The 13265-nt window shown below is 41.3% G+C and overlaps 1 protein-coding gene across 1 annotated transcript; it reads left to right on the forward strand.

The window, feature by feature from the left end:
• The first annotated feature begins 2048 nt into the window (after nt 1-2048).
• On the forward strand, nt 2049-4789 carry LOC103704204 (cytochrome P450 78A5-like). The gene is made up of 2 exons (XM_008787399.5): nt 2049-3148; nt 3851-4789. Exons 1-2 carry the CDS (start codon nt 2222-2224, stop codon nt 4448-4450), a joined length of 1527 nt encoding a protein of 508 aa, XP_008785621.2. The 5' UTR covers nt 2049-2221; the 3' UTR covers nt 4451-4789.
• The last annotated feature ends 8476 nt before the right edge of the window (nt 4790-13265 follow it).

The raw sequence follows: 13265 nt of genomic DNA on the forward strand, positions 1-13265 counted from the left end.
ATTGCTCCTTCAAACATCAGCACACATAGAATGGATAATAAAAGAGACACGCCGAAAGTAAGATTGTAGCAATCAATCTACATCCCAATTGTTGAGATCATGATGCAATATCTTCTTCCAAAAAAATCATCATCCAATCTTATTCTCAAAAATATTACACCATAATTTTAATGATGTTGTTATGTAGCGTCTTTTTTGCTCCGCAAAGGTCTAGATCAAATGAATGTTCATTCTTTTTCTTTTGAAGAAAGATATATTTTTGACCTCTCAATGACTAATCATCGAGTAAGACATAAATTGTTGGATACTTTGGTAAAAAAGTTAGAAATTTTTTTGACAATTCAAGACATGATCTAATTATATCCAATGGTCATTGGAATTTCATATATTCTTTTATTTTTCAAAAAAAAATCTAATTTTTTGGCGAAAAAACGAAGATATAACAACTTTTGCTCAAAACCATCGCTTAATTATGATCTAAAATTATTTGGCAAAAAAATTTTAACTATCATTTTCTAACTTGATCTTATTGTTGTTACATAATAGCTATTATTAGCCATGATTTAATGAAAAATGATAGAAAAATAACATCAAAACAATATTTCCAGCCGATCATTTCGTCATCCACCAATTAAAGATCATTACATTGGATAGCGAAACTCTCTAAGCTCTAAAAATTTATATTTGAAAGCACACTATTTCAAATATTATTATATAATGGACTTCGTGCAAGTATTATTCACCTATTCTAAACTGTTATACCAGCGATTATTTATGATCTCAAACCTGGTTCAAATCTCATGCCAAAAACTATTCCCAGGTTGCTGTCCAAGTGATGAGAGAACACAACCAATTAACTACTAAAAACAAAAAATCCTGAATTCAAACATCGGTGGCCACAACCCATTCGTTAGCGGAGTTCATGCGACCTACTCCCTCTTCCATCTTAGCGTTTGCCATTCTAATAAATAATCATTGTCATTATTAACATTATTACGCTCTTAATTTAGTTACTCTTCCATTTTAAAGTTTAAATGCTTCCTAATCCTTCCGCCTTCCCGCAAAAAGATCACACCCTTTACGTGATGGCCCCCCGCCGATCACTGACCGTCCATCATGATCGTACGGGTCGGGACCCTCCTCCTCCACCAACTTCCGACCCTCTCATCCGACGGATATAGTTAACCCTCCCCGACTTCCACTAGATCACCACCCTCCAAACCCTTGAGAAAACGGCGACGGAGATTCCCTTGTCAGCGAGAGCGGCGCGAGTGACATACGTCGCCCGCGCCAGCGAGCTGGGCTCGGCCACGTGGGCGGTGGCGGGTCCCACTTTAAACGGTAGCTCGCGGTCGCGGGGCCGGGCGTTTCATCGGGACTCGGGAGGTGCCGGGCTACCCGCGGGCAGCTGACGCCTACGAACGGGCAGCCTCGGGGTTCCCAAACCGATGTTCCCCTCCGCCACCAGCCCACCACCCCCTCACCCCGCCCCCTCCTCAGTAGTTGCACGTGCCGCATCAGAGGCGGCCTCTCCCCGTTTCGCCACGTGTCCATCTTCACACGCCTCTTGGAATGATTAGCGCCGCGCCCCGAGCTCCCCCACCCCCCTCTCCCTACGTATAGCCTTCTGGCATTCTCTAACCGCCATACATGATGAGCCATTCCCTATGCGGACGTCCTCATATAAATCGCTATCGGTTGCTTCTTCTTCCACCGACCATTGAGCGTTACCATGTATTTACCGCATAGAAACTTTTATGCAGACTTATTTGAAAGATAGTGGTGCCCTTCTGGCGCTCGGTCCTGCTCACGCCGGGGGATTCCTAATTCTATGTGACTAAGTTACCCTCGGTTGATTGGGTATTGACGAAAAATGGAGCCTTCGTTCGATGTCCACTGGGAAGGGCATATTGGTCAATTTAGAGGTAAACGGGAGCTGGCTTCGGTTTTTCGAATCGCGGTTAAAATCTAACCCGGAGTTAACTCCAGGGGTTAATTTTCAAACCCCCTCGCGAGTACCCGGACTCCTATTTAACCGCTCTCTCACACCCTTCTTCCCTCGCCATTCTCACGCTCGGAGCTCTCTCTTCTCCCGTTCTCTCTACGGAAAACCATTCTCTCCTCCCAAGTTTCTATCTTTCCGCCTGGTAACCACTTAATCTCCGTTCGCTGCAGCTGCGAACCACTCAAAACTGCTTCTTTCCCACTCTCGAAACCGCTAATGTCGTCCCCTGAGGTGGACTCGGCCTTGTTCTTTCTCTTCCCGACGAACCTTGTCCTTTCTCCCATACTCGCGCTCGTTTTGGTCTTCCTGTCCGTCCTATGGTTGTACCCGGGGGGCCTCGCGTGGGCGCTCTCCAGGGCCCAGCGCTCGATCCCCGGCCCGCCGGGGATCGTCCTCGCCCTCTCCGGCACCGCCGCCCACCGCGCGCTCGCCGGGCTCGCCCGGTCGTTCCAAGCCATCCCCTTGATGGTCTTCTCGGTGGGGTTCACCCGGTTCGTCGTGTCGAGCCACCCCGACACGGCGAGGGAGATCCTCAACAGCTCGGCCTTCGCCGACCGGCCCATCAAGGAATCCGCCTACGAGCTCCTCTTCCACCGGGCCATGGGGTTTGCTCCATTTGGGGAGTACTGGAGGAATCTGAGGAGGATCTCGGCCACTTATCTGTTCAGTCCCAGGAGGATTGCGGCCTTCGGGGAGCACCGGAGGGCGATTGGGGAGCAGATGGTTGGGGAGGTAAAGGAGCTCATGGGGAGGTATGGGGATGTGGAGGTGAAGAGAGTGGTGCATTTCGGGTCGTTGAACAACATTATGATGAGTGTTTTTGGGAAAAGATTCGATTTTGTGAAGGGGAAGGGGGTGGAATTGGAAGGACTGGTGAGGGAGGGGTATGAGCTGCTGGGGGTCTTCAACTGGAGCGATCACTTGCCTCTCTTGGGGTGGCTGGACTTGCAAGGTGTGAGGAAAAGGTGCAGGGGACTGGTGAGGAGAGTCAATGTGTTTGTGGGCAACATCATAGAGGAGCACAGGCAAAGGAGGGAAAGGTTTGGTGGGACTGCGGGGGATGGGGTGGGAGACTTTGTGGATGTGTTGCTTGATTTGCAGGAGGAGAAGCTATCTGATGCGGACATGGTGGCTGTTCTTTGGGTAAGATTTCCTAGCATTTAAACTTTAATATCCAAAAAGTAGGTTGATATTAATCTCTTGTTTGCTGCTGCTGTTGTTCTCTTGGCGTTCTAATAGTTTGCATGCTGCTTTTTGGGTGCCTTTTTCTGGGCATGACCTTTTTAGTTTGTTACCTCCTTGTTGCGTTGTTACCTCTCCAAGCGGTATTTTTTTAGTTGAGAGTTTTTTTTTTTTTGAACTTCTGATCTGATATTTGTTTCTTCCTTTATTGGTATAATGAGAAAAGTTATGAAGATTTTCTGACATAACTTAGTTAAGGCCTTTAATATGAAAAATTCACTCTTGTTATTTCCTGTGCAAGGGGTGTCGTTCCTGTCAAGCCTTTGTGTCTTTGTTTCATGGTGTCAATTACTATTGTTTAATGAACTGGGTATTTACATATATATATATACATACATGTGTGTGTGTAATTTAATGATCTTGGTGTTGATATCTTTCTGCTTTATGGAATTTTGGTTCTGTAGCTATCGTCATTGTTATTGTGGGAACTTTGGTTGTTCCTTTCATTTGATATGCTATCTTGCTTTTGACTTGTTATATATTTCTTTCCTTTGTTTTAACATCGTGGTAAAAGCAGATGACAGCAATTTTTGCTGTTCTTGGGGAAACTTATGTTGCTAATGATAGTTGTTGACAGCCAACTTTTGCATGGTTATGTAACAGGAGATGATCTTTAGAGGTACTGATACTGTTGCGATCCTCTTGGAATGGATAATGGCTAGAATGGTTCTACACCCCGACATCCAGGCAAAAGCCCAATCTGAGATTGATGCTGTTGTCGGAAACTCCCGGATTGTCTCCGACTCCGACATCCCAAAGCTTCCTTATCTGCAATCCATAGTGAAGGAATCTCTGCGAATGCACCCACCAGGACCACTCCTCTCATGGGCTCGCCTCGCCATCCATGATGTTAATATTGGGAAACACCTCATCCCTGCAGGGACCACGGCGATGGTGAACATGTGGGCGATAACTCACGATGAGTCCATTTGGTCTGAGCCTTGTGAATTCAAGCCCGAGCGGTTCGTGGCGGACGATGTAAGCATCTTGGGTTCTGATCTCAGATTGGCACCATTTGGTTCTGGCAGGAGGGTTTGCCCTGGAAAGGCCATGGCACTGGCTACTGTTCATTTGTGGCTGGCTCAGCTGCTCCAGCGCTTCAAATGGGTCCCTTCAGAGGGTGGTGTGGATCTGTCCGAGTGCTTGAAGATGTCCCTTGAGATGAAGAACCCTCTGGTTTGTAAGGCTCTTCCAAGGTGCTGAATGCTCTTGAAGGTGGTGTTTTGTTTGTCAAAAATAGCTGTTATGGTTGTTTTGGCTTATTATTAACTCTTATTAGGAGCTTTAATTTGGTGCTGGGAGATAATGTCATCCTTCTATCTCCATGATATTGTGACCTGGTCAGTTAGGCAGTTCCTACTCTTAGTTTTCAGTGCTTGTTCGCTTCTAATGCTTAGTTAAAGTCTAGGTTTCCTTGGAACATGGTTGAAAGGGTTGTCATGTAAGAAGGTGTTGTTTGTTATGTGGTTTGGTGGTCGCTGATCATGTATACAATGTATACAGCTTTTGGCAAATGTAAGGAATGATAAGACTTTATATTTACACTGCTCTCAACTTGCTCGGATAGTGCCCACATCTCTGCGAAAGATAGACCAAAGTTCTTGTATTCTGGATTCATGCAACATACACAGCTTTTGGCAAATGCATGCGAATGACCTACTTTATCTTTCAGGTTGGTCTAAAGGTCTTGTATACAGGTCCCATGCAAGCTTTATATGTAGGCTTTGGCAAATGCATGGAATGATAGATTTTTATCTTTCAGGTTGCTTTCATCCACTTGCTCCGAAAGTTAATTCCTACATTTTTCGAGAAAGGTAATCCATAGTTGCTTTAATCGTAATCTGCACAACTGGGCCAATTTCGTCCAATTATATAATTCAATGCAGCTCATATCTCATCAGAGTGACATCTATTAAACCTCAAATATAACCACAAGCCATATTAGCTGCTGATGTAATTTTGCTTGTAGCATTGGTTGTGCCATATATTAGCATCATTCCACAAGGTTGTCATCTTTTGGTTTGCAGGGTGGTTCTTCTTCTTCACCTTTCAACCAAGAGATGGCTTGGAGAGCATTTTGCTTCCATGCTAGGAAGTTACTGATAAACTTATTTAATATCCATAATGGTGTTCACTCCTCTAGGTGTATTCTGTTGCAGTTTGTGTATGCCCATGATAGGCTAATATTGCCTGTTATACTTTATTCCTCCATATCTTAAAAGTATGTTCTACTGTATGTGGAATATATGCTTCTGTAGAATGGGACAGCTTGTATACTGTGTGCTTACCATTCGGCAGAAAATTGATGTAGGAGTGTTCACCATCACATGAAGTTATGAGATTCCAAGTGGACCCAAATGCCTAATGTGCCATCTGAAGTTCCCAGACTTTTAAGATTTGCCAAGCCAAGTAGATGGAATGCCTTCCTTGGTTCTATGTAAGCAATGGCTTTGCATTCATGTTGTTGTTCTTAGATTTGCCATGCCATGGAGGAGGTGGCCAATAGTTTTCTTCCTTCTGTGATGCACACCTGCAGTCCTCATCCAATTCCTATCATGATATGCCAATCTTTATTCTCACATATGCCTCCTTTTTCTAATCTTATTCATGCTTTTCAGAAGCATGGCTCTTCCTGCTAAATACAATAAGATTCTATCAGATAGATTGTGGGTCAGTATCTATTAAAGTTTCTAGTCTAACGAGACAGTAGGTTTTCTTTGATTGGCACTTTAGAGTACAGCTCCTACGAATGATTGGGGAATAAGAACCCAAACCAAATGATATGATTCCAGGGGCCTGCTCTTTTTTGAAATCCAAATCCCACTAGAATATTTGGAACAATAGAAAGCTTGATCCCTTTCCTTCCCGGGAAAAAGAATATCTATATTGGTGCGGGGATATTCTTCAAACAATGCAACTTGGCTCCTGCTTTCTCTTTTCATTTGCTCCCACACCTATCCGTAATTATTCCTAGGCACCTGCAACAGCATTCGATAGATCTTGTTATGCGGGTAGAAATAAAAGAGTAGAAAAGATTTTGGGGAATCTCTGATGTTTTTGACCGCTGCATAAGTGTGCAAAGTAAGAGAATATAGATTAGTTTGGGGTGCACATGATCATGGAAAGGGATTCTTTTGATCACCAATCGAAATACTCCTCCAAATTCCTCTCTAGCCACTTCCATGCTAAGCTTCTTGAAAGTGGTGAAAGTTATGGGGGCTCTGCCACAATGGCTCATGGCCATGGTAATGCTACGTCATGCTTGGCATTTGAGCTTTTTGAGCCTGTAACCCCCTCTTGGAGTAATCAATGATTAAAATCTCACAAAAGGTTGTCAGGGAATTGATGCAGTTTTTCCTGTGTCTATCAATCCTTCATGATTTTGCAGTTTGGTGGAATCAAGCTACCACTTGGCTTACAGATCTTTAGTTGTAAACTTAGGGACTAAATGGTTGACAAGTTTTACTAAAATAATTTATCTAATATTTAAAATGAATGAGTTTTACAGGAATGATTGTTTGGTTGTTTTCCATAAAACTCAGTTTGCCAATACCAGTAAGTTATGAACCTGAAAAAGGGGTTAATGAAATAGTACAGGTCTCTATCTGTTTTTGATACAGCATATTTTACAGAAATCATGTTTCGTAGTTATCTATTTTAGAGGAAAAAAAAATTCAAAGACAATCAAACCTCTTAGTGAACTTTAAGTGATCAGAACATTAAGGACTGATATTTTGTAATTAATTCATGGTGATTGAAGGGTTGATACATGTAAACCAACATGAACGATCGATGATCCTTATATTTACACTTGCATATCTTTTACATCGGAGATTTACAATTAATAACACCTTCTCATAGGAGATAGAATATTAGCAATCTATCATATATATCCATGTGTTAGCTGGTGATGCTTGTGTTCGAGTTACTCTATAGCTTGGAGATTTCTTCTCATCCAAATCCAAGGTAGTGATAGTTCTCGATTGGAGACAAGGGTATCTTATGATCAACTTTTTAAAGATGGTGGTTCGATCATGATGCACTTTAATGAAGTAATGCCGATCCTCTCAAACTACTGTTGAGCATGCCATCCCTAACTTGGAAAGTGAAACATGGGATGTGATTATAGGATGCCATATTTTGCCACTATATATTTTACTATAGGCGCACGCCACATGCGCAATGCAGGCGAGCCGAGAGTAGGCCTAAATGGGATAGGATATAGCATAAAATGTAGTTTTGCTTTTATAGAACAAATGGTGGTGATTCTAATCCAGTTCTCTTTTATGCTGAAGCTTGAGATGTGAGCAGATATGGTCACCTTTTAGCAACAGTACATAAGGATATGAAAACCTTGTAGCATATGAGCAAATCATCACTAGCACCTTTATCCTCTAGTAAAGAACCTACTCTTTGATTCCTTTTAGCAACCTTAGCTTGAAAGCTTAGCATGATTGATTTACTAATCATATGTGATCATAATAGATTCTTCTTCCCATAAATGTGCTTATTTTGTTGATTGGATTCCATATAATAGTTTAATCTCCATAATTTAACATAAGCATTCAGAATAGTTTATGATTAAGGAAGAAGATTACTGGAGATCTAATTGCCTGTTTATGTATACCAATAGGTTCCTAGGAATGCTACTCACAACAGATTATTGTGTGTTGGTGTCCATTAGAAGCTATAGCATTTTTTGGTGTCAAACGCAGTGAAATAGATGCTTGATTATGGCCAAGATCCTTAAGGGAACTATGTCGCATTGTCTGCACCGGCATTTGATACCTCGATACTGTGGAATGTGCAATGTTTGCGCATCAATATAATGATGCTCGGCATGTAGTATGTATGGTAACTCGTTACATCGAGGCGTGAAAGAGATGACTGAATTGGTTATAACTGAAGCTGCCAAAGAAAGTGTGAATTATTTTAAATGAAGCCAAACTCAGCAATCTTAAGTGATTCTAAATGCTTCATCCTATTGTCTTTCCTCGACATTTCCTTCTCTTTACACTGTCCATGCAATCAAGCATTTGCACATGCACCAAAGTTGAGAACTATATATTGTAAATTTCTAGACCATTCTCCTCCACACGCATTTACAGATAATAAATGTCATACCATGACTATTAACAAGACAATTATATTATATGGATTGTCTCTAACCATGGTCTCTCTTTTATAGATTTTTTTTCAAAGCATAAGGAATCTTAGGAATATGATAAAAATATACTATTAGGTACATCCATTCAACATGATTCTGGAATAGTCAAACTCACAAAGCATGTGATACTGAGGAGCTTTGATTCAATATTATCTTTACATATCGGCATTGTTCTACCACCAGGTGTCCATCAAAGAAAGAACCATCTTGCTTTTGTCAACTAAGCAAGAGATTTTGTTTGCTTTATTCTCAGGTCTTGGGGTCTTCAAGAAGATACAATTTTGCTGAACTAATAGATTTCTTAGGAGCAAAGCTTGCTTCTGAAAGCAATCCAAGCGTTTATAATTAGAATAATCCGAGGTATGTAGTACTTGTCTAGGCATTTCAAAGGAAGCTTTTACCTCCATGAGAAGATCTCCATGATCTTTTAATCCAATTGGTAACGGACAAAGAACTCCTTTGGAATCTAACCGTGGTGGTCAAGAAGGCAATGGCCGGTGGAAAAGCTGACCTTTGGCTTTATTCTTTGGTTTTGGTAGATACTATGAACAGCAGTACCGCCATTCAACAGTAGACCAACAAATTAAGATTAGGTGAAGACAAGGCTATACAATTCTTTTTAATTAGTGGCTTATGTGCTTCCTTTCACCTAACATGCCTGGATTGAAGCCTGCAGATTGGATTTTATGTTACCAAACAAAACATGCTTATTATATGGAGAATTTCAGATGGTTTCATGTTATCATGCACTTGTCCTTGCAATTTGTTGTCACCTTCGGTCTACCGTTAGTTCTTATCTGGTAGAGCATTATAAGCAATAGATAAACCTGCCTTGACCCATTCTTTTGGGTTCATCTACATGGCATCTAATTCTAATTTGTTTTCATATATGCATGGCCTTGTCCTCCAAAATGGAAGGAAACTACTGATCATTTGGCACATATTTCGAGTCTTTTTCAGATCGCTATCCTCCCTTGGACCCTCAACCTGTACTAGATCTCTTTTTGGTTGAATTCTTTAAGAGGCTTTCCTGTATTTACATTTGGAGGGGGGACGCGTAGTCTTTGAGGTGGCCTTTTGGATCAAATCATGAATTAGATGAATATATAGATGTTCCAGTGTTGTCTTCTGCAAATGCTCAGGACTTTTTACACTTGAAAGCAAAATTATTAATCAGAATACTATCTTAAAGTGTGAGAATCCATGCGGACATATGTTTAGCCTCACATCGGTTATTCACTGCATAAATTTTGGATACTTATCTAAGACTAAGGAACTCAAATAATAAATTCTGGCTAGTCTTTTTGGATGAGTTCTTAGGTTCTGACAAATAATATCAGAGCAGACTCGTCCCATAATATATGTGGACTAAAGAATACTGCAGCACGGGTATAGTCGAGCTGACCACAAGCTGATGTGGTGTTTGTAATTGGATATAAATAGATTTAGATCTTTAACCCGGTGAGGATGCCAGGGCTTAAATGGGGGAAGTATGTGAGAACCCGTGCGGACGTGTGTTTAGTTCCATATTAGTTATTCATTGAATAGATCTTGAATACTTATATAGGACTAAGAAACCTAAATAATATCTTATAGCTAGATTTTTTAGATGAGGTCCTGGGTTGTAACAAAGAGTGTCTATAAATATATGGGCTAAATCTTCCATGGTGCATCTATCACACTATTTCATATTGCAAAGTCTCCTTCTAAATCTTGAATTAAAATCATCTATGCACTGGAATCCCAAAAATCGATGTGTTAAGGCTTGGATCTTGCAAAAGCTGAAAAACTTTGGTCTTATATTCATGACAATATACTTGAATGTACTAGCCTAGGTGAACATGACAACATATCATGCTGCTAGAATAACTGGTAGATGTGGTGCATGCTATGCATCTAAGAAGAAGGAATCTTGGTGGAAGATTGTGACTACATCACTCAATAAGACGTTTGAGGTTAGAAGTTTGCAGCGAGTGACCTTTGGAGTGAACAAGCATTACAGGTGGCCATAATTCGGTCTATTGATATTTAATGTAAATTAATAAATGCACTCCAATTTCTAGTTGGTTTATTTTTCCTTTTTTCTCTTAATTCATAAATAAAATGAGAGCATTGGACAAGAGGTACGTACTTAGCTACGAGGGGGGATGCTTATAGTGACAATGGGGAATTATCCTTGGAGGTTTTCGTTATGATGTATTATTGTGAGAGGAAGCACTGAAGAGTGGCTATGTATTCCTCATTGATTAGAGTCTTTGTTCTATTATTCTATAACTTGATAATTGTGTTATCACTTTTTGGTGCAATTCTTTTGTTTCTCTATTGAAGAAAGAACAGGAGGCGGGGAAAGAAGAGCATATCATGAAACATGGGAAATCTATGCATGAGGGGATAATGAAGATGTATAAAGCGAGCCATCATGTGCTAAAGCAGTTTAATTAATACAAGACATACAGGGTGCTTTTGTTAAAGCCATCAGATTCACACCTCATGACTCATAGCTACTCCATAGGCAGGTTGGGTAGGAGGCCCATTAGGCGACTCAAGGCCCAAGTTGTAGTCTAGCTGGCCAGGAGTAGTGAAGCACTTAACCATAAGGCTGCAAATGGGTCGGGTTGACCCGTGACCCGACCTGACCCGACCTGCTTAGACCCGACCCGTTTTGGAGGACCTGTGGATTCCGGGTCAGGTCTAGATTTACTGAATTCAGACCTGACCCGACTTGACTTGACTTATTTGAAATTTGGATAAGTTTAGGTTTTCAATCCTATGACCCGACCCGCCCCGATCCGAATCTGTAAATTATTTAGGCCTGTGGGTTGCAGCCCACGGGGGTGCAAACAAGTTATAAAGGTATGGATGGGTTGACCCGATCTGGACCTGAATCAGAGCTAAATATTTTAGGTTGGGTTCGGGTTATACATGTACCCTACCTTATCCGAATGATCCGTTGGATCAAAAATTGTAGTGGTGGATCCGACCCGACCCGACCCGATCTTTTATTGGGTCGGATCTGGGTCCAAAATTAGAACCCGAATAAGGAATCGAGTTGGGTTGGGGTCACTCATGACCCAACTCAACCTGACCCATTTGCACCCCTACTTAAACACTAGCCTATGGAAAGTAATGCCATTTAACTCTTGTAAAATTGTACCAACTAGTTTTTGATCCTGCTGATACTCAAACAAAATGGCAGCTCAATGCACGGGATTTCTGGCACTACAGAGTATAGCGAGGATCAGATGTACGCAACCTTATTCTCATATACGGAGATGTTGTTTCCATGTTTCAAATCTATGATGCCTAGATCGTAGTAGACCGACCTAACTATTGTACTGAGACTCGCTCTCAGATATACAAACTTTTTAAATTTAATCAGATTATTACTAGACTCGAGATTAGGCCATAAAGTTGATGGTATTGCAACTTGGCATCAGAGTTGGAACTGTGAGGACCCGTATGGACATGTGTTTATTTCCACATCAGTTATCCGTCGAGGAGATGATAAGTACTCATACAGGACTAAGAAACCCAAATAATACTTTCTGGCTAGCCTTTTTAAGTGAGGTCATGAGTTGTTATAAATAGTATTAGAGCAGATCTGGCCCATAACTTATGTGGACTAGGGCTTAAATTGGAGAGTATATGAGGACCTGTACGGATGTGTGTTTAGTCCCACATCGGTTATTCGCTGGGTAGATCTTAGGTACTTATACATGATCAAGGAACTTAAATAATACTTTACGGCTAGCTTTTTTGGATGAGATCATGGGTTGTTATAGGAACCCTCTGCCCAGCCACTCCTGCTAGCTTGCTTTGCACTCTCTTATTGCAACCATGATGCAGGCATAGCGACGGAGTGATAAGTCTTAAATTTATATTGCAACCACTTAACACTTGCCATGTACCCAGGAAGTTGTTAATATGGTACCTTGGCACACCATGTGTAGGCTTCGTTATTGAGCAACAATCTGGTGATCAAGTACATTATGCCATATGACATCCCTTTGCAGGATTATTTACTTACCATGCTCATTGAATGAAAGCTCTTGATGGCTTAAGAAGTAGAACTGAAAAGCAAATCTCAAAAAAATGATAATGCTAGAGGACTTGCTTATCTATGGTTCCTAAGCTCTAAGTTTAGAGGATCATGACCTTGAAAGTCCCCAGGATGCACCGTTTTTGCAAGTATTAGGATGAATTCACTCTAAAATGATCTGTTATGGCAATAGATGATCAAGATGATATGGTGCGATCAGATTCGTTCAGCTTATTATCTATGTGGCGATCTGGGCACCCTTAGAAATTCTCCAAAGCATTCTAGTCTGAAACCCTCTGGGACGAGAAGAATTTTGGATCTCATAAATTTCTTTGCTTAACAAAACAGAAAAACTAGAAACTATTAGAAGACCTTTTCGACGACCCAGAGATTTGTTACTATGCAAGATTCTTTTGTGGATGTTTCTGGCCCTTGTTTCTCGTGTCATTTCTATGGGCTCCATAACCCACACCAATAGCCTGGATGGGCCTAGGGCATATTTCTTTGGGCCATACGTTCCTCTCTGTTAACTAACCCCGTGGCCCAGAAAGCCTCTACAAACACTGACATGCCTCCATCAAAAGTAATTTAAAAAAAAAAAAAAAACACTGACATAGACTTTGTAAGCTTTCTATTCTCTATGTGACGAACCTATGCATGTCTGAAGTTTCAGTTCAAGCACAAAGAGGTGTGATTCAGAAAAATGGAACAGGTTTAGATCACAAACGCCATGATTATGATGCAATACATGGGGGTCACCAATCACAAGTGCAGCCCCTTTAATCACCATCCATTGGCCCAGTATAGGTTGT

Source organism: Phoenix dactylifera, chromosome 15 (assembly GCF_051530095.1).
Source record: "Phoenix dactylifera cultivar Ajwa chromosome 15, Ajwa_hap1_PhDact_Kaust_v1.1, whole genome shotgun sequence".
Lineage (NCBI taxonomy): Eukaryota > Viridiplantae > Streptophyta > Magnoliopsida > Arecales > Arecaceae > Phoenix > Phoenix dactylifera.